The following is a 22182-nucleotide window of genomic DNA, read 5'->3' on the forward strand; positions in this document are numbered from 1 at the left end:
CAGCCCTCATTCTTCAGTATTCCTATCAGGGGCGTAGATTAAATATTTAAAAATAGGGATCAGTGAGCAAGTAATAGACAGACAAACAGAAGAACTAATTGTTGATGTTGGTGACAGTGATAGAGATTCCCATGATAAGAGTGAATGTAAAAACTAACTATAAAACAAAAGCAATAAATTAATTTTTTCTTTTTAAAATCATAAGAGATGCAAATATAAGCATTCAAAAAGGAATTAGTAAAAGATTAATAAACATAAATTAGTTGTTGATCTTTGCTGTCATAAGAGATGCAAATATAAGCATTCAAAAAGGAATTAGTAAAAGATTAATAAACATAAATTAGTTGTTGATCTTTGCACCAAGTACTATGTTTTATTAACATCACGGCTATCCTATTAGTAGGTATGAGTCTCGTCACACTTCACATTTTTAAAAAATATGCTTGTACTAGAAAGCAAAATTTTTTCTCAGTTCTTTCCTAAATACTTAACCTTGGAAACTTTTCTCCGCTACGATAAGAGGGCTTCCTTAAGTACTCAGCGAATATTTTTTAATCGCGCAAAAAAAATGATTGATTTATATTTGCTGAGTTCGTGTACAGAGAAAAAAAGCGTAAGTTAATCTCCACATCTTTAGATAATGGAGAGCAAGTTACTTATCGACTAATCCATTTTTTATGATACTCGTAAAGACGTTAAATGCCAATGATACATTTATCCCTGTTGATAACACCTTAAGTCTATAGTATTACTTTGCTACAGATTACTTTTTCAAGGTAGGTTTCCCCGTTTAAAAAAGTCCGAATACTGGTTGGGCATGCACTTCGTATCCTGAGTCAAGGTTTGCCATTTACTATTCCTTCCTAATTTCCTCATTTCACCATCCTCCTACCGCACCCCCATATCATCCGTGAAACTCTTAACAATCCATTTCGATTTTCTAAATTAACGAAACGGAAACCCTCGGCGCGCCAGTCGAAATTTCACTTGTTCGGTGTTTTCTTTTAAAACTTCACTTTTCATTCTGATTTTTAATTATAGTATATTTATACTTCGATTGATTTGTACACCCCCCAGGATCAAAACTTTCAACGTAGTACTTCGTTCATGGGGATCGATATTTTGTCGAAACAGTTCGGCCCGGATGGCGATCTTGATCCCCTTGGACCCCCACTCTACCTGCTGCCTTAACACAGCATTTTATGAATTACTACAAACAGAGTATAAACGCCATCTGTAATATGTTACTGCACTTTCAGAAATGCACAAAAAATCCAAAGGTAGGCGCGGTACTTCGACAAGTCGATATCCTTAAGGACTTTGCTACAATATACTACAGATAGCGTTTACCACACTGTTTGTAGTAATTCACTCTTTTAACATATTTACTAAGCAGATTTTTATTTACTTATTCATTTAATTTGATTGGTTGGTTGATGGTACAAATAACGATTATAATACATACGTATTATAATCTGCAAAACTGTATTAATTAAAGATAAGCCTTTTCTTCATTAAAAGTTGAATCTAGTTCCACCACTGTGTATCTCGTTTCTTAATTCCGAAATAAAGTTTGTTCATTGAAATATAATGATAAATGACTTAAAAAAAGTGTTTACATAATGTTATCGATAAATTACCTGTACAGTTTTAAATCTGCTTCACCGAAGGGTTAATACTATTATGCTCTGACGCAAGCAACTTCAAATAATGATTCTTCCATATGATCCTGAAAGTGGATTAAAAATATACTAATATAATGAAACCCCAATGTTACTAAACTCGTTATTATAAATAAAACTGACTGATAAATGCACTTATTGTAAATGCTGGATCTTGGGTAAAAATGCACAAATGAGTAAAAGCAATCGCATTAGATAAATTAAACAAACGATAGTAAAATTACAACATAATATTGCAATTAGTTCTTTATTAATTCGTTTTAATCCACTATAAAATCCTCTCGTTATATTTATCATATATATATTAGCAGTTGTTCAACTAATGATTAATAAATTTTACGAAGTACAGATATATGTAGGACAACAAATTTTCCAAAAACATATTGTAAACTAAAAAAGCAACTTTTTTTGGTTAAAAAAATAAACAACAGGTAAACGATGGTTATTTCAATAGGCGTTTAATGAAAATTTAATTAATAGGGAAATAAACTACAAGAAAGACTTAACTGATAAAATATTTTTCGTCTACTGGGTTTTGTATTTTATGTTTACATATTTATTAAACGTATTTTCTTTCAGAATTAGTCAGTAATTGTCACTGTTTTTATTCTTTAATACAACAAATGTATTTATGTAATATACCCAGCGTGGATAATTTGAAAATTACAAATTATTTTATTAACATTGTATTTATCAAAACTATTATTTCTTGTTTATTATTCCTTTTATACGAAAATTTAATGAAAGGTAATAATTTCATTTAATGGTTGCAGTCGTTATGGCTGGAGAGCGCCGTCATATGCGAGGCCGTCACCATGGCCCGTTGCACCACCTGCGCGACCCAGGGACTGCTGTGCCCCCTGCACATGCAGCCATCCCGTGGGCCATTTTATTTCAGTGTAATGTTTGTTCATATGGCCAACTGTGTTGTTGTTGTTGTATTTGTTTTTGTTGTTACTGTTGCTACTGTTGATTCGTTGTTCTCCACTGATACCACCTTTGGTTTTCCATTTGTTTTTTCCTATTGTACTATCGTTGCATTAGTGTAGATTGGTTATTTGCTTGCCGTGGCTTACCCTCGAGGTAGGAAATAATTTACCCATTTTATTAGTTTTCACCGCGTTTTTACGACGGAAACAAAAGCATGCTACCGCTTTTCATTTGGCTGGCTCATTAACGAGCTGCCGAGTTTCAGTCTAGTCAAGTGGTGGTACTATTGGATTCTATCGACTCGTATTTGCTGAACAGTTTAATTAGAAACAGTTTCGAAAATAATTATGAGCTTTACAATTGCAGTATTCGCTATCTTTCTTATGTAGAGCTTTTATTTCCATTTCATTTTATTTCCACAACAATAGCATGAAAACTTGTAGTATAAAATCTCTAACTACCATTGCACTCCAACTCCTTACACCTGTACGCTACTTTTTCATGCATCATAATTAATTTTATTTATTGCCTAAAGAAATAAAAATATAAATATGTCTGTTTCAGAATTTGCACCATGACAATGAAAAGCGTAAGGCAAGCGTTTCTTCTGATATCCATCACGGCATCAAAGGAAATGGTGGAACCATTACCGCCGATGGTCATCTGGGGATACCAAACGAAAAATATACTACTGTTGACATTAAAGAAGAAACTTACAGTACAAGTAATGAAGATGTTTCACGAAAAACATCCACTTCAATTATCCGCAAAATCCCTATCGACGCTCAAGCAACCAGTGTGTTGGTGGGAGAGGTGGATTTCCTCGAACAACCCGCCATAGCTTTCGTACGTTTGGCAGAAGGTATAATTATTCCGTCGTTCCTAGAAGTCAACATTCCCATCCGTTTCATGTTCATCCTGCTTGGTACCAAGAATTTCAACCTGGACTACCATGAAATCGGTAGATCCATAGCTACACTTATGGCCAATCAGCAATTCCACGACATTGCCTTTGAAGCTAATAACAGGAAAGCACTTTTATCAGCCATAAACGAATTCCTGGACGACAGTATTGTTCTACCACCTGGAGACTGGGAAAGACGAGCTTTACTTCCCATCGAAGAAATCAAAGCTAAAAGCGAACAGATTAAGAGGAGAAAACAGAGTGCTTTAAAGAAAATCTCAACTGCAGAGGATACAAAAGTTTTATTACTTTCGGACGGCGCTGGAGAAAAGAAGCCGCCTTTCGACGATCCTTTGGAACGAACCCATAGACCTTTTGGAGGATTAATAAGAGACATAAAACGAAGATATCCGTTTTATAAGAGTGATTGTTGGCAGGGTTTGAATGCTCAATGTGCAGCAGCTTCAATTTTTATTTATTTCGCGGCCCTGTCAGGTGCCATAGCCTTCGGAGGTCTCCTGAGTGACAAAACGCGTAATTCCATTGGAACTTCTGAAACCCTGGTCGCAACGGCTTTAGGAGGAGCACTTTTTGCTCTTTTAGGAGGACAACCACTCGTCATAGTAGGGACAACAGGACCCTTGCTACTTTTTGAAGAGGCACTATTTAAATTTTGTGATTCTAACGGTATAGAATACCTTACCATCCGAGTATACATAGGTCTATGGCTGGGTATAATAGGTCTCTTTGTGGCTTGTCTCGAGGGAAGCGTTTTTGTGCGTCAATTCACCAGGTTTACCCAAGAAATTTTTGCTGCCTTAATATCATTGTTCTTTGTAATGGAAAGTATAATGAAATTAATAAACGTGTTCCAAAGGAATCCCCTTTTGGCGGATTATTGTCATCTAGGTTTCTTGGCTGCCGGTGAAGATGGTAACAGCTCTTTGGTGCCTTTTGACAAACAAAATGTTACTCTCAATACATCCAGCGACGATAATCAGCAATGCTTGACTAATCCGACCTGGCTTCTGCCTTCGTACGATGCCAAGGGTCCAATAAACCAGCCAAACACCGCCCTTTTCTGTCTCGTACTTACCCTCGGGACATTTATCATTGCTTACTACTTGCTCAAGTTTAGGAATGGAAAATTTTTAGGAAGAAGTGTAAGTAACTATTACATAGTTCACTTTTTCATGTCTTAAAAAGTAGATACATGTTCACTTTTAGCAATTTTTTTCAAAATCTTTAATTCACTGATCGCAAGCATGTGATTTTTTTATTTAACGAGACTCAACTCTGCACTGTTATTTTTTTTGTTTTTACGTTTCTGATAAGGTGCAGCGAGTACAATTTTCACCCCTTCCTGTTATATTCAAAAGGAGGTTTCGATAATACAGAATCTACCTAATGTTGTAATTTTATTTTTAGGCAAGAAGAGCCCTGGGAGACTTCGGCGTTCCAATAGCAATAGTTATTATGGTATTTTTGGATTACCTGGTCCCTCAAACATATACAGACAAACTATCATTGCCAGAAGGGTTAACTCCTTCAAATCCAGAGATCAGAGGGTGGATAATAAATCCTGCAGGACAAAATGGCTTTCCATTTTGGATTGTCTTCGCCGCTGGTATTCCCGCCATGCTCGTTTATATTTTGCTGTTCATGGAAACCCACATTTGCGAGTAAGTATTTCAAAATTGCTTATCTTTGATTTTTATTTTTATTCTCTTTAGATTGATAAAAAAAATAGTTTTTTTTATTTTAGATAGATAATAGTTTCTTGTTAAGTTAATTATTTATACGTTAAGTTAACATATGAATAATATCTAACTGTAATAAAAAATGAATCCTTTATCTCGGTAACAGAAATCAAAACAACTTTATTTTAAAATTGTGAGGTGAAATCAAAAATTTATAATAAATGCATTTTATTATTGTCATTTCCACATACTTTATTCTGTTATTTATTGTAGAATTGTATTAGAAAGTTTAGAATTACAACTACAGTTAAAAATATTTATGAAAACAAAAACTCATAACTTGTTTTATTTCAGATTAATTATTGCAAAACCTGAAAGGAAACTAAAGAAGGGTAGCGGTCTTCACTTGGATATTGTGCTCATTTGTCTTATAAACATCTTATGTGGCTTGCTGGGTGCCCCTTTTATGTGCGCTGCAACGGTCCGCTCCATAGCGCACGTGGCCGCCGTTACTGTCATGTCACGTACACACGCACCAGGTGAAAAGCCCTACATTATTGAAGTCAAAGAACAAAGGGTTTCTGCCTTCGCTGTTGGACTTCTCATTGGATTATCGGTTCTAATGGCACCTCTTTTGAGGTAAATATTTCTGAAATCACTACTTCAATTTTAAATACTTTTGGGCACTATTCTATCAATAGAGCAATTTTTTAAAAATATTTTAAGAATTATATTGTGCTTTTTCAAAAACCAGAACTCGACTGATAAGATAAAAAAATTACACAAAAGAATTATGGGTGTATCCAAACTTTAAGAAAAAATAACTTTAGTTCTAAAATAAAATTGTTAGACCAATTCCAAATAAGTTGATCTAATGTAATTTTGGTATTTTCTCTTCTTTTAGGCTTGTTCCAATGGCCGTGTTATTTGGTGTTTTCCTCTACATGGGTATAGCTTCTACTACTGGCATCCAGTTCTTTGAAAGATGCAGATTATTGTTCATGCCTGCAAAATACCATCACCAAGCATCTTACGTCCGAAAGGTAGGAATTTGTATTTTGTTTATTTTGATAGGAACCCTGCAACAAACTATTATTAATATATAAACTGACTTTTTAATAATCCTTATCTTAACGATATTTCGATGGTAGATTGCATTTGCTATCATCCATTAAAAAGTGATAGCGAAATGTGGATTTTTTCAAAAAAAGAAAAATTTATCGAAAAATTTGAAATTTTTCTTTTATAACTTATTAGGCTAGGGAAACCACATAAAAACAAAACGATAATTTTAAAATTATTTTGATCATCATTAAACTTATTTTTATTTGGAAAATTCTTAGATGAAATTTGAGAAAATCATTTTACAATTACATACTTTTTTTATTTTAAACATAGTTTTTTATTTAACAAATAATTCACTGTTGAGCAACATTTGTTTATTAATAACTAAAATAACTTTTAAAAGCAATTACAGTACAAATATACTTATTTTATTTACGGTTAAACTTCTTATTTGCAATTACTTTAGAAGTTTACTGGGGGTTACTTATCAGAACAGGGAATTTACCTGCGTATTATCTCGGTCTTTATCTTTGTCAAATATAAATGTACCATGTGTACTTTACGAAAAAGCATCAAAGAAATTCTCAGATCCAGCACTTTACATTACTTAACAAAATCAATTGGTTAGATACTTTAAAGCATTATTTTTATACTCTCGTCCAAGTAACATTAAAATTTTGACCTGTAATGGTAATGTCCACCTAAGCAATGGAAAAAATACATAGGTATCTGCTCAGTGAAATGTGTTGTGAACAGGGATGTCTCTTTTTTGAGTTAATGTAATGTTAAAATTAGAAGGTAGAAATTTTATTTATCTTTTTACTTAACTAAATTCCATGCTTTATGTTAATTAAAGAGATTAAATTTTACTAAAACAAGTTGGTCAGTAAAAGCTCTTCTGCTCGCAGTACGTTTTAAAACCCATAATTGAAGATAACTGCTGTAATTACCCATCACAATGTTTTGTTCATAATCAACCCACATAAATAAACAATAGCAAAGGTGTGGCATAATTTAAGACATGATTATCATGCATGATTATACCATGTTAGATATTACGTTATACTTTTCTTTCTTTGCCAACGTTCGCTTTTTGACGTTTTAATTAAGTTTGTATTTAATGAGCTGTTAAAAAAATGACATTAATAGTTTACAAACGTGCGAAAATATCACTGATATTTATAAAATCCGGAAATGAGGGTGATACGGTTTTTAGACCATGTGCTACAAATTTATCACTTTTTACTCTACACAAGGTGATAAGAAACAAATAACCATTTCCGTTTAAATATAATTTTTTTAAAATTTTGAATATACATGAAACAAAAAACAATGATACAAAAGACTTGTGAAATAAAAATGTTTATTTACGTTTTTTTTACAAGTTCCACTACATTTAAAAGTTTAAAATAGAAAATAAATGGCACATTGCTAAATGCAAAATGTCATTTAATAGATTTACACTAATCAAACAATTTCATTCATAAATAATTAATTTTACGTACTCTAAATTGTAGCAGTCAAATGCTAGAGGCAAGTAATTCGAAAAACGTTATTTTTCTCGCCAATCGGCAGTAAACATAGCAAAACAATTGTGCCCAAAATAGTTTTTTTTTTGAAAATATACTTAATAATACAGATCTTATCAAAATGAAAAGTCCAGTTCCGTTCTCTCACTAACAATGTACTTAATAAATAAAACATGAATAGTTAATTTTAATTGGCTCTTTAAAATACATTATAAAAACATACATATTAATTTCACAATTAAAATAATTGTTGCAAGCTAAAAGTTCACACAAATAGAAATCTTTTACAACATTGATGTTAAACTGAATAGCTATTTTTGTTCTTTTACTTATATCCTTTTAAAGGGACACATTAAATGAAAATCATTCTCCTAAGCAATATAAAATTACATATTAGTACTTTGTAGCAGGAATGACACTATTGTTTGGTCTTAATACTTAGGAATGCAGTAGCTATATAAATTTACACACATGCCTCAATCATCCTTAAAAATAATGTTTATTCGACATTTCCTGACTTCTACCTACATCTGTAGTTTTCAAGAATATCAATTTATAATTAAAATAACCCTTTTTTCTTTTTGTCTTTCTTTCCATCCATGGTCTCTCTGCTACCTTCCAAAGATCTCCTTCGCAATTCTTCAATGGTTATCTGGTTTTCTTGTTCCCACTGTTGCTTCTCCATTTCAAACTGCTTCCTTTTGTCTTCTAATTCTTTTGCTTGCTGTTCCAAACTCTTCTTTGTTGCTGCATGTCTTCTGGTCAATTCAGCCTCGCTGTCTTTTAGTTTTTGAACCTTTTCGCGCACTTTCATCTCAAAGACCTGTTCCATTTCGGCTTCCATCTGCTTCATTTTGAGATCATGATTGTGTTTCTCTTCGTCCATTTGGGCTAATGGATTCTTGTTTGAGATTTTGGACATTTTCCCATCAACCCCAAGTCCAGCCAATTTGCGGCATCGATAATTTTCATAATGAACGTTGTTTGTAACGTCCTTCAAGTCTTGAAGATGTGTGCGTATTACCATATTTCTAAGGGCTATAAAATCACAGTGTTCAAGATTTTCCACCTCTGCTATTCCCCATGGATACCTGCGGCCTCTCAATTTTTTACCATCAATTTCAATTACTGCATTAGAGCCCACCACTGCAAAGGGGACTCTATCTCTCAATGATTTATTAATTTTGTGCTCCTCATCTTCTTCTGAAGTTTCTGGAAACTCATAAACTTTGATTTTGTTTTGAGCAATTTCATTCATGATTTGTTTCTTGAACAAATTACATTCGTCTGATGTTAGTGTATCTGCTTTAGAAATTATAGGAATTATATTAACTTTATCACATAAGCGTTTCATAAACTCAATGTCCAATGATTTAAGCCCATGTCCTGATGGTTGTATAAAGTACAAACAGCAGTGAACTCTTTGGTCTGGGATTTGTTTTCGTGTTACTCTGGCCTCTGAATTGAGGTAATCTTCATATTTAGATTCGATGTACTCAATAATGGGAACCCAACAGTTACTATTGTCTACAGCATCACCAAAACCTGGTGTATCAACTACTGTGAGCATTAAATTAACGCCGTTTTCTTTGAGCAGTACTTTTGTGGTCTCTACAGCTACAGTCTTTTTAAGTCTCTGTGTAGGTCCAGGATATTCGGTTGGGTGGTAAATATCTGTCAAGAACATCGAGTTGATTAATGTTGATTTTCCAAGGCCAGATTCGCCCACAACCATTAAAGTAAATTCAAAACCTTTCTTGACAGCTTTTCGGTACACTTGGTTAGGTAAATTAGCAAAACCCACATATCCATCCAATTCTCTAGGTTTTGGTCTTTCCTTTATTACTTCAGCTGAGTCCTTTTCTTTTACCTCTTTTTCTTTATTTGAATCTTCCTTATTGTCCAATATTACCGGTTTCGCTGGGGGTTCGGGAGGTTTATCCAGTCCGCTTTTATTGAATCGATTGGAGTCTTTGGTTGCTGGAGGAATAGCAGGTGATTCGATTGTATTTGTGGAATTGAAAAACATTTCTCTTTTACTTTGCGTTGTTGTGGTTGTTTGTGATTCACTACCGTTCGTGGGTGTTATTGTTCCATTAGGGGTGGAATTATTCGTGGGTCCTTGATCTAAATATTTCTGTCTCAGACCTAACCTATCTAAACTCGAAAGACGATAGGAACCTCCAATACTGTCTTTATCTCTATCACGGAAGCCACTTCCTGCATTAAAACTCGATGTATATTTTGGTAATGTTGGGGGAGGAGTGGGTTTGTTTTCGTTACTTCGGTTCAATAGTCCCGAACTAGACGTGTACATGTAACTACTTGGCATAATATTTGGACGTGACTTTATCGTAGCAGTTGCTTGTGTTTGAGTTGTTGATACTTGAGCATTAACATTATTGGCACTCATTGTTGTAGAAAAACACAAAAAATTAGACATACGCGCACTAAATTATCATCGTTATGAGCATACAAGAATTTTTTCAAGTCCTCTAACCACACATTCTGTTCAGCAATAAATAATAACTACAAACAGAACACTTGCCGTTAAGTTTGTATTTGCCGGTTCCAATTCAAACCTGACCACTTCTACAGGTTTTTCAAATTTGATAGTGACACCTAACGAACTTGTGTATATGACTAATATTTACTGTTTTGCCACGCCCGTAGTCATAAACATTCGCTTTACTTCACTAGGGTCATTATCTCCGAAATAACGTTCATATCAGCCTCGCGTTATCACTAATTCAAAGTTCATTTACGTAACCCGATGTTTTCATTGATACGAACAACAAAGCGTATCATCTAAGCTTGAATTACATTAATTTATTTTAAAACGGTGTTGTCTTCGTCTGCGAAAGCGGCTATTTTGCTTCGGCAACCCCCCTCGACATCTGCGCGGTGAACACAATCTTGCCTTCGAGCAAGGTAGTGGGGTCGAAAACTGGGCGCTGATTGAAACCGGATAGAGGGAGCAATTACCGCGAGAGCAACAAGGACACCTGCTTCTATCTCTTTCTTGATATATTCATGTAGCCTAACTACCAGAGGCGTAACTTAAAGTTTTACTAAAAGGCAATTTATACAACAGTTCAGTAAATTATTGTATTTAATTATATGAATCGCAACACTTTTAATTATTAATTAGGTGGATATCTGTTTAAAAATAATATATTTCCTCCAATGAAGTTATTTATATTTTAAGTCGATTAATTATGCTAGTCAATAAAACCTTTTTTTGCATAAAATATTGTTCAGAAAGAAATTAATAATTTTGGTAATTTTTTACATTAGTTGACATTGGAATTGAGACATGAAGTTTAGTCAGGTAGGTAGTACTCACCAAGTGAAGTAGTGTAGTAGTATTTACTAGAATTTTGTTTATTATTTGTTTAAAAATGAATGTGAGTGAGATACAGGCCCTTAAAGTTTTCTTAATCGGAGGAAATACCGGTAGGTACGGCCCTGGCTTCAGCCTTCCGTCAGCTGTTCCCGCCAAACATCGTTTGTCCTAAAACATATCTTCTTAACATTATTCTAATGTATCAGCCCGCCTTCGGCGGGCAGGGGCATTAAACAAACTCGAGTCTGTCATACATCTACCTAACTAAACAATGACGTCATCAATGCATATTTGGCGAGAACAGCTGACGAAGGGCTGCAGCCAGGGCCGTACCAATCGAAATTTCCTCCGATTACATAACTTTAGAAGCCTGTATCTCGAGCTACATTGGTTTCCGCACGGAATTAATGCTACCACACGATTCTACTTGGTCAGTACTACCTACCTGACTAAACTTCATGTCTCAATTCCAATGTCAACTAATGTAAAAAATTACCATAATTTTTTTTCTAAAAATTTTTATTAGAAAACAAATAATTAAATAAATAAAAACACTTGGTTTCTGTTTTACAAGGATATGAGAATTGTTCTTACGAAAGTTTCGGTCGCTTGACCATTTTCAAAGAAACTTGCACTTATTCATAATCGGTTTGTGAAGCAAAAGCCAAGTGATTCTATTTATATTTATTCAATTAATCAAGTATATTTCATCTAGTGATCATGTCGTAATTGTTATTATTTTGTAAGAGCTGTCTAATAATACTCTGTTCACTTCATGTTGTGGTAAGGTTGCAAAGTTATATCATAAAGATTTGGACATATATTATTAGACAATCAAATAACAGATTGAAATTACGTTGAACGTTTCGCTACATTGTCTATAGCTTCCTCAGCAACTCTTTTAAAACTCTTTCTTTTCGTTGAGTCATTTTAAAACAGAATCTCATTTTATTTATTATCATCCCATTCATTATAGGTGTGTGTAATTATCACTTAAAATCTATACATACAAAATAATTGATGTGTCTGTCTGGAATATTGCTATTAAGGTGTAAAGGACTCATAAAAAAAGTTGTCTATCTGCCAGTCTGTACAATCTTTTGATGGGATTTTACCATTTTTGTAGGCACGAAGAGATGGTTATCAGAAGTACTATAAGCTGCTTTTTATTGTTATTTGTTTGTCCGTCTGTTTTCTGTCTGTTTGTTTGTACGTAGCCCGTAGGTAGATAGGCAAATAAAAAATGATTAGCCATCTTTTTCACGCGGACCGGGAACCTACCCTGACGAAAACGAATTCGCGTCCCTACTGTCATATTATTTATAAAATAAATAGAATTATTCTTGTAAAACAAAGAAACCCATTTTTTAAGACGACTCCTAGCGTCCGACCATGTTAATGTTAGTAATACAATTGTGTAGTTTATTTTCATGGGAAGAATTTCGTAGTTTATTTTATGGATTATTAAACCCCGCCGTCGTGCCAAACCTGAACACTTTTTATTGACTAAGCAAATAAAATTAGGTTTTTGAAATGGTTGAACAAAATAAAAAAAAAACGAATTAAAATGAGATGTTTATTAGGAAAGTGCAAACGTTCAATGAAATTTCGATGCTTTTCTTTAATTATTATCTAATTTTATTCAAATCCCTTTACGTAATATAACTTTGAAAATATTTTATAAATCCTAAAATTACAATAATTAATCCAGGTCATCGCCGACTTGACTAGTTAATTATTTGTATTTAATCATTCATTTGTTATTACCTACGACATTGATTTCAGAATTTAATGGAGTTTGCGTATAAAATTTGGAGATCGATAATAATGGGCAGTGAGAAGAAGCACTATTATTAATGTTCGGGAGATTTATGAGATTTGATATTCATTCGAACTTCCTTATTTCAGGAACTAATTCGAATTAAATCTTCGCGAAGTTTCATTTTTATTTTTCTTTCCAATAAACTGTCCTTGTGTAACATCAATGAACTAAGTACGTAAAGCGATATTATTGTACGTAGCAGGTGTTAATTGTAAAATGTAACAACTTACTCATGCTTTCACTTCAAATTAAGTTTCATAAATTTTAGAAAGTTTAAAAAATGTAGTAACTAGTAAATACTAAAAACAAAATTTAAATTAAATTTAATGTTTTGCTTATTTATAGTAAACTAGGTTTTACCCGCGGTTACGCTCGTGTTGATATCCCAAATACGTGTTAAAGACCTTCTACAAGCACATAAAACTGATTTATTTCTATCCCTCGGGATTTTTTCTGAATAAAAGGTACCCTATGTTCTTTGCTGTACTCCTGATAATATGTGTACAAAATTTCATAATGATAGGTTGAGTAGTTAAGGCGTGAAAAAGAAACAAACAAACACAACATTCGCATTTATAATATTAGTTAAGATGTACAATACCTACAGATAGTACCTCGTGAAGGAAATATTTTTTCATAGTCTACCAATCTTAAATAATCTTAAAAATTAATTTTCCCCACTAATCGTAAAAAAAATTAAATTGATTACAAAGATACCGCAAGTGACCAAAAGTACATTTTTTTATATAATTCAATGCTTCTTCGTGTAATCTTATACGTAATATAGAATTATTAATAGGCAAATTAATATTATTAATATAATTGTTTGACAATTGCAAACGTTTGAAAAGAGCCTAGATATATAAGTATTTGTTGAAAACTATTTTTATAAAACACAAATTTTAAGCTTTACTACCATGTTGATTAAATTGAAACTTACTTTACGCAAACTTTGCAATCCTAACTAAAATTGCAAATGCGAATGTTAATTTCTTTTCATCTCGAAATAGAAGAACCGTATTTACTGTCATTCTATGTAAAGTGTTAATGTTCAACCTAGAAAATCAGAAACTTTAGTTTTATCCTGTTGATCCTTTATCAAATTATTGTAATTTCGATGATCTTTGACACATATTTAGGACTTTAACGCGAACAAAGCCGCGGATAAAAGCTTGTCGAGATATATATTTTTTTATGGTTATGGTAGGAAAAGACAACACGAACGAAGTACAGTGACGGTTTTTAGAGGTGGACTTAACAACGTAGAACGTTGAAGCAGTATCTTCGAAAGGAAAATTAAAAAGTAAAGTAATGATAAAGCAGAAAATTTCTCTGTAACTCTGTATTTTCTCATAACTCAAGCATAACTAATTCTAGTTAGGGAAGTTTAGAGTGTAAATTACTATTTCATTATTTAAAAGAATTTACAGGAGGTGTCATAGTTTTATCATAGCTATATGTGAAGGTTATTTCAAGTGTTGATGTTCTTTAATATGCAGTTTGAGTTTGTACTAATTACCTTGAACCATCCCATTAAATTTAAATTGTTTCTTCACTTACGTACGGCTACTTTTAATAAACTGTTTAAAAGTCTTTGACTGTTCTATTCTATTTTTAAAACAGAAAATTAGTCTGGGTGTTAATAATATTACTCCTTCTACTTGCATATTTGTGTACCCATGTAGCTTCATTTCGTCAAATAAATGGAATTTTTCAATTTGTCGAACTAAAAAAAATATTTTCATAAGCTGTTTCTTTTACTCAACATTTCGACGAGGTCGTCGATAAAATTAAACTTTCTGAATGTGTTCAGAATACGCTGTGATTGTACAGAGTGACTTGTGTCAGTTATGTCGAAAGAATTTTTTGAGTTCTGTAACTCAAGGGTGATCTCGCTTTATATATTGCATTTCTTTTTACACTGGAAGTAGGTAGATGCATCTATTCTGAAAGTGCATATTTAATTAAAAAAAAAGACAACAGGGAAGTTTTTTGCAATTTTTGGAATTAATTTTGAAGACCCTGGCAGATTAAGAAGTGGTGGTTTGATAGTAAGTTGAGTTACCAATCAGTGTTGTGCCGACTATTGTCTGGAATTCAATTGCTTTAGGTTAGGTTTGGATTAGGTTCGATTAGGTTTGTTTCAACCCTGTAAACAAGAGAAAGTACATGGCTACTCACTCAGTCGTGCTGTCTTTATCTAACATAGTCGAACGTAATGCTTTTATTCGATCGATTAGGATCATAAGGTTACTGTAGGTAAAGGCAACACAAACAATGGGTGTGCTGTCGTAAATATATCCGTTCTTAAAATTACCTTAGTTTCGGTTGGGCTTTGGTTAGGTTCGGTTAGGTCACGATCCAATGAAGATTTCAAGTTCAAGTTGAAATTTCCAGTTATAACCCGAAATTAAGAGTTGCCCCCGTTTTATTATCGGGTTGTTCGGAAAGTCATTTCGTTTTTACCCGACAGAGGATTTAATTGTATTCTTTTGCACCCAACTTCACATTTAAGCCGTATAATTTTTATATGCTTTGAGAGCTCATATAGCAAGGCTTGTTAGAAAAATTCCAATTAATTCTACGCAGTAGTTTTTGGTTGATGCCCTTTTAAATATGGAGAGCGATAAGCAGCATTTTCGACATATCTTACTGTTTTACTACAGAAAGGGTAAAAATGCTATTCAAGCCAGAAAGAAATTAACTGATGTGTATGGAGAGGGTGTGTTGACAGTACGCCAGTGCCAGAACTGGTTCGCTAAATTTCGATCCGGCAATTTTGATGTCGAAGATGCACCACGTTCGGGAAGGCCGGTTGAAGCTGATAAAGACGCGATAAAGGCATTAGTTGATGTGAACCGGCGAATAACAACACGTGAGATCAGATTAAGGTTAAATTTATCAAATTCAACAGTTTATGACCACTTGAAAGGCCTGGGATTATCCTCGAAGCTCGATGCATGGGTTCCCCATGTTCTCACAGAGAGAAATCTGTGTCGCCGCATTGACGACTACGATTCGCTTCTCAAACGTCACGAAAATGATCCGTTTTTGAAGCGCATCATCACTAGGGACGAAAAATGGGTTGTATACAACAACGTCAAACGCAAAAGGTCATGGAGCAAAAAAGATGAACCGGCTCAAACCATTTCCAAAGCCGATATTCACCAAAAAAAGGTGATGCTGTCTGTTTGGTGGGATTTTTAAGGAATCGTTTTTTTTGAGCTTTTACCGGATAACACAACGATTAATTCGGAAGTCTACTGTCATCAGCTGGACAAACTGAATGATGCACTTCAACAGAAAAGGTCAGAACTAATCAAGAGGAAAGGTGTAGTGACCTCACACAAGTTTGATCACTCGCCAAAAGCTTTTACAGCTTGAATGGGATACAATGCTACATCCACCATATTCTCCAGACCTGGCACCATCGGATTATTATTTGTTCCGGTCACTCCAAAATTTTTTAGACGGTAAAACCTTCACCTCAAATGAAGAGGTCAAAAAGTTCCTCGATCAGTTTTTTGCCAGCAAAGACCAAAAATTTTATGAGCGTGGAATTATGCTACTACCAGAAAGATGGCAAAAAGGTGTTGGACCAGAACGGTCAATATATAATTTAATAAAGTATTTGTTTATTATACGAAAACTGTCTTTCATTTCCACAAAAAAAAACGAAATGACTTTCCGAACAACCCTATAGTTTTGGAATAATTAGATAATGTAAATATTCAATTGCAAAAATTCCGATGATCTTTATTCGATTAATTTAAAAACAATAATAATAAACGAAATAGCATTAATCAATTAATTCTACGGGATTTCTACAACACCGTTCAACATTTTAAATGAATGAATCATCGCGCAGATTGTAATTAACTCCAAGTGGTCTTTATTATAATTTGTAATAGGCATCTGCTAAACACCTGCGTCGTTTTTCGCTTGGTTTGCTAAAGAAGTTTCTGCTCCTTAATATGGTCTTACTCGAGATTTAAAAAAGTGATGTATTTCATCAATGTTAAGTCATTTATTATGCACAGGTACGGCTTTAATCGAAACAGGATTATATACTTTACGTATTTTTATTGTAATGATGATGTACTTTGCATACATCTGCCTTGAATCTGGAATATCGTGACGACGTTTCGTGCTGATTCATTGTGTGAATTATTCACTAGGTACTTTTACTGCGTTATCGTTACTTTCATAATGTAGAAAACGTTTAATAAAACTCGCCAACAGTAATTAAAACATTTGATATCTTATTTTTTGCTACATGGACTACGTTTATTATTTAAAATTAATCGGGGTTATCGTTGTATTTTGGGTAACGTTGTCAAGTTATCATTATCTTTTATGGCAAATATTAATACTACATATAATTTTATAACCTCTGCGATTGCTTTTAAAAAAATGTTTGTTACTCAAGACTTAGCTTTAAATAAAATGGAAGCGGTACTGACAAAACAGTACTGTATGAAAATAAATAAAAGTAAAACTAAAATACTGGTATGCAAGGGAAGAAAAAGTAGAGAAAGAACAAATATATAAAGATAGGTGACGAAAAGTGGTTGATTTTAGGTATCTAGGAAGTCAGATAAGTCAGGGCGGAAGGAGTAAGAGGGATATAAAGCAGAGGATAGCACAGGGTCGAGTCGCCTTCAATAAAAAGAAGTTACTTCTATGCTCGCGAACGGTTAAGAGAAATTAGAAATACGAAAAAGGTTGTTAAAGGTGTATGTTTGGAGCGCGGCGCTGTACGGGTGCGAAGCATGGACGATGGGCGCGGCGAAAAAGAAAACGTTAGAAATGTGGTGTTATAGGCGAATGATGAGGATAAAACAGACGACTCTCTAAGAAATAGGTTAGATAGCTTGGTAGGACACTTTCTAAGACATGAAGGGCTAGTCAGATACATAATAGAAGGAGAAACAGGAGTTAAGAGGAGTAGAGGTAAACCTAGATTAGATTAGTGTTCGCAAATAGTTAAGGATGTAGGATGTTCTAATTTTAGGGAAATGCGAAGATTAGCTCAGGATAGGAAAGAGTAGAGGTGCGTATCCAACCAGTCTAAGGATTGACGACCTTATGATGATGATAATTGGATAATTTCTGCGATTGCATTTAAAAAATTTGCTGTTAGATTAACGTTTTACTCAGTAATTTCTTCAAATTAGATGTCAGTATTGATAAATCGTCTGATTACTGTAGGTAATAAATCTCATAATTAATTTACAAATAAATAGGAAATCCCGTTTGTGTATACAGTTTTAATAGAACCTAGACCTTAGAGTTTCGCCATGGTTTGCTACGGGAGACACTTAAGGGAAATGTCGAAGGAGTGCTAAAATGCAAATCAAAATGTTGTAGCATTAGTTAGTAACATTTGGTGATACTGACTACTTCGCTTGTGTTGTCTTGTCCTACCGAAACCTTATCATCCCAATAAGTAAGGTGAATTATCAGACCTTCAATAACAATTAAACGGTAAGTAGCTACTTCAACAATTGGTGCAGGCTGCAGTCAATCATTTAAATCATATTTCGTAATAGGTAGATAACTAACCAATATCACAACATTTAAATTTAGTACGACACCAGAAAAAAATTCATATCATAAAACGGAATAATACAATGACGGACAGCTGCTGGTATAAATAATAAAATTGCAATCAAATAGCCAGAGCAATAACGTTTAAACCATCCACACAATTGATAAGTTATCAGCTGACTCGACACGAATGAAATACATAACTCACTGCTCTGTTCTCAATATAAGACAATGTATCACCAAGTAGAATTAATGTGAAAAAACATGAACACTGCGAATCATCAGTTAATCATTTTTCCTTTCAATTTTATCTCTTTTTTTCCTTTCATTTTCTTCGTCTTATTTCCCCAAATTGTATTTTTTTTTTCAGTCTTTTCTTTTCTAAATAATTTTCTAAAACTCTTGTCTGTAACGCAATAGCGTCCATATCATTTTCCTGTCTATGACTATTCCACCCTCATTCGCCTCTCTCATTAGCTACTACCTTATGCATGTATGCCCATATAGGAAATGATAGACTCAAACGTAGACCAGTAGTGGAAAGTGAGGCATATGCATGTCAATATTGGTCTAAAGTGCGCATAATTCTCAAATGCATTTATCAACGTTTCGCCAAGTTTGGTCTAATATTGGGCAGTCAAATATGGGTTTGCTAATATTAGATCAAACTTTGGTAAAGCTACGAGTGTCAAGGCTAAATATATTAAACATTTCGTCAAGTCATATCCAATACCTGGCAACGAAGTATTGGCCAAGCGACGTAGTTTCCTAATCTGGGATTAATTTTGTTCTCATATCTTGACAATAACATTAGCTACCCAATGTGGACCTAATATTGTTCATCAAGTCCTGAACCAATATTGGCCCAACCATAGGTTACTATTGCTACTATGTTTTGGTTCAGCATTGGCTTTCCAGTCGTAATCCAAGCTTGCCAACCAGACTTGAGCTGAAGTGACAAACTAGGGATTTTCCATGCTAGGTCCAATATTGGTTGCTAATCTCGGACCAGAATTGAACAATTTTGGATCAAACTAGGACCCAAGTTGTCCTGTCGTGATTTCCGAAATGGTTTTTGAAAACATGAGCATATAACTGCTCCCTTATCTGACTCCTCGTGTCATCCAAACTCTGTTCGTCTCTTTATGATTCACTTTTACTCCTCTTGCAGTTTTTTGATAACTACATTTCCATAACTTTCTCCGTTAATCCTTCTTCAATCTTGTTTCTTTTTTAACACCAACTTTCCTTGCTTTTTGTAATATGTCATTTTCAAATCTCAAGCATTATATAGAACCTTAAAAACATATCGACACGCAATACATTTTTTAAGGAATACAGGAATATTACAAATAGTTTAAGAGAAAGAGATAGATAATAAAAAATTTTCCGATAAAAAAATACCTACGTTGAGTACTGAGTTCCTCTATACAATTTAACTAACTTTCTATATATATTTCATTTTTGTTTTGTTTGATTAACCATTTGCATAGTAATACCTGCATTAGTATGTATTTCAATTGCCACTCTGATACTCTGACCGTACATGTAAGTAGGTAAAATCATCAAACTTCTTCTGTTTAGAAATCAATTTCTCCTTGTTTGGAAACGTTGACATTGTGCATTAATGATGAAGGCTAGTTTTTTTTTCCTCGAGCATCTGATTGTTAAATACGGTAATAATCATTAAACAGTAGTACACATTAGTGACGATTTAATAACGATGCACAAGGATATTCCATTAAGCTACGTACAGACTACGCGAACCGAACATTTTTGATTATTGTTCTTGTGGTTTAGACGAGTTTGCGAACATCGCGTGCGCCTGACCTGTGTATTCGTTTAATGCTCGCACCGATCCGTTCGTTGTTTGTTTTTATTGCGAACACGAAGAGAGTTCTAGTTGCAATTGGGACGTCATTTGTTGTTGTATGTTCTTAGCGAACAAGCAAGAGTGGACAGAAAAAAAAACAGTTTAGCTTTAATAAATTTCACAATTCTATGATCCACCATGCTCACTAATTTTTCAGCAAACTTAACCACTTAATGTGATGTATTCCAAAAACCACCAACGTCAACTTGTTCTGTATGTTTTGGACAGATTAACTAATAGATATTAACAAAGAACGGCTACCTAAAATTATACTTAATATACTTATAAGTTCATCTTCTAGTTATCGTAGCGAATTTAATGAGAACACCAGGCGCACTTATATTCGCGAACGTTCGTTGTGTTACATGTTCGATTTGCATAGTGTGTACCCACCTTTACGGTGTGGTTTCTATAGGGAAATTGGTACAAATAACTTCATCCATCTTTTGGTATAAATAATAAAGCAATTTAAATCCAATAAATGCAATTTAAAGCTTTTGAAGGGCATTACGCTTGAGAAAAGTTATTTCATATATTCACAAACAAGGTTGATAAAAATGGTAATTTTTCTATCCCTCGAGAACAGTATATCATCATTCTGGATAAAAGGTACCCTGTGCCCTTTTCTGTAGGTACCCCTGAAGTTGTGTATAAAAAATTTCATAATAAATTTTACTCAAAACTTCGTTCGCGCTGATCTCCTAAAAATGTGCCGAGATCATCGACGACCATGTAAAACTAATTTTTCCATCCCTTGGAAACCGGATAAAAGGTACCCTATGTCCTTTTCTGTACCCCTGACAATGTGTATACAAAATTTGATGATGATCACTTGAGTCGTTAAGGCGTAAAATTGTAAACAAACTAATGCAGATTCGAATATTAGTTAGAATTTCCTATTTTTTAACAATTCTAACGATTTATAGTGTAACGACTCGTACATTCAGATATAAGAAACAAGTTTGGGTATTACAAAAGTTTAACAGTATTTAGTTTTTGTTTAGATACCTACACTTATTTTTTGTACATTTTTAAGTGTGGAGCCATCTTCGTTTTCTTAAATTAATCTTGATTTTATTTCAAAAAAATCAGCTGATTCAAATCATCTCAACCCTGTTTACAAAGCAAAAATGTGTAATTTCTACATTCGGTTAATGTTTTGCCTTACCTGTATAACAAATATGTACCTATTATTTTATTGAGACGATACCCACCAATGTACTGTTCATACATTTACAATAAATTCTTAGACAATTTCAAGCAGTTTCTTCAACTTTAGTTTGTATAAAAAAAAAACGCTTCAATTCTCAATACGATAACAAATGAACACGTTTACGTATGTGTGTGACTGTATTTCACATATGTTTCACATAAATATACGTATGTACATAAATACGTCGGGTTGAGTTCACTGTGGCTCCTATTACAAGGCCGTCGTGATATTTAATTCACTATAACCAAGTACAAGAATAAAAATAAAAATCTGCATGGTTTGCACATTTTTCACATTTATTTACGTACAAATGTATATTATGTAGATACGTGTCTATATTTCGCACACATATACCTAATAAACAATAGAATGTTGCTTTATATATCCATTGTACTTATCTTGGACATTAATCTTTTAAGGATGTTTGGGAGGTATGTCAAAATGCTACGAGACAAATAAAAATTTGGAAGAACGTTCCTCATTCAATTCTAAAACTCCTGTAAAAATTACAAATCGATTCACTAAACCGTTAAAAAGTTATTGAAATTTTAAAAAATTGTAATTTTAC

General features: G+C 33.6%; 2 protein-coding genes across 8 annotated transcripts in view; one reads left to right on the forward strand and one right to left on the reverse strand.

Moving 5' to 3' along the window:
• The window catches only part of LOC108744662 (band 3 anion transport protein), a 195232-nt gene that overhangs the window by 150719 nt on the left and 22331 nt on the right, over window positions 1-22182 (forward strand). For 6 of the 7 annotated variants that reach the window (XM_025974741.1, XM_025974743.1, XM_025974742.1 and 3 more), the window contains 5 exons: window positions 2456-2581; window positions 3177-4679; window positions 4945-5198; window positions 5571-5855; window positions 6121-6259. In XM_025974741.1, coding sequence (XP_025830526.1) covers window positions 2456-2581; window positions 3177-4679; window positions 4945-5198; window positions 5571-5855; window positions 6121-6259 — 2307 coding nt within the window. The remainder of the gene's footprint in view (window positions 1-2455; window positions 2582-3176; window positions 4680-4944; window positions 5199-5570; window positions 5856-6120; window positions 6260-22182) is intronic. The other variant, XM_018480535.1, reaches the window with a different exon arrangement.
• On the reverse strand, window positions 8291-10722 carry LOC108744663 (septin-7). Its single transcript, XM_018480536.1, has one exon. It carries the CDS (start codon window positions 10251-10253, stop codon window positions 8370-8372), a length of 1884 nt encoding a protein of 627 aa, XP_018336038.1. The 5' UTR covers window positions 10254-10722; the 3' UTR covers window positions 8291-8369.

The sequence above is a fragment of the Agrilus planipennis genome, unplaced genomic scaffold, assembly GCF_000699045.2.
Source record: "Agrilus planipennis isolate EAB-ADULT unplaced genomic scaffold, Apla_2.0 scaffold16, whole genome shotgun sequence".
NCBI lineage: Eukaryota > Metazoa > Arthropoda > Insecta > Coleoptera > Buprestidae > Agrilus > Agrilus planipennis.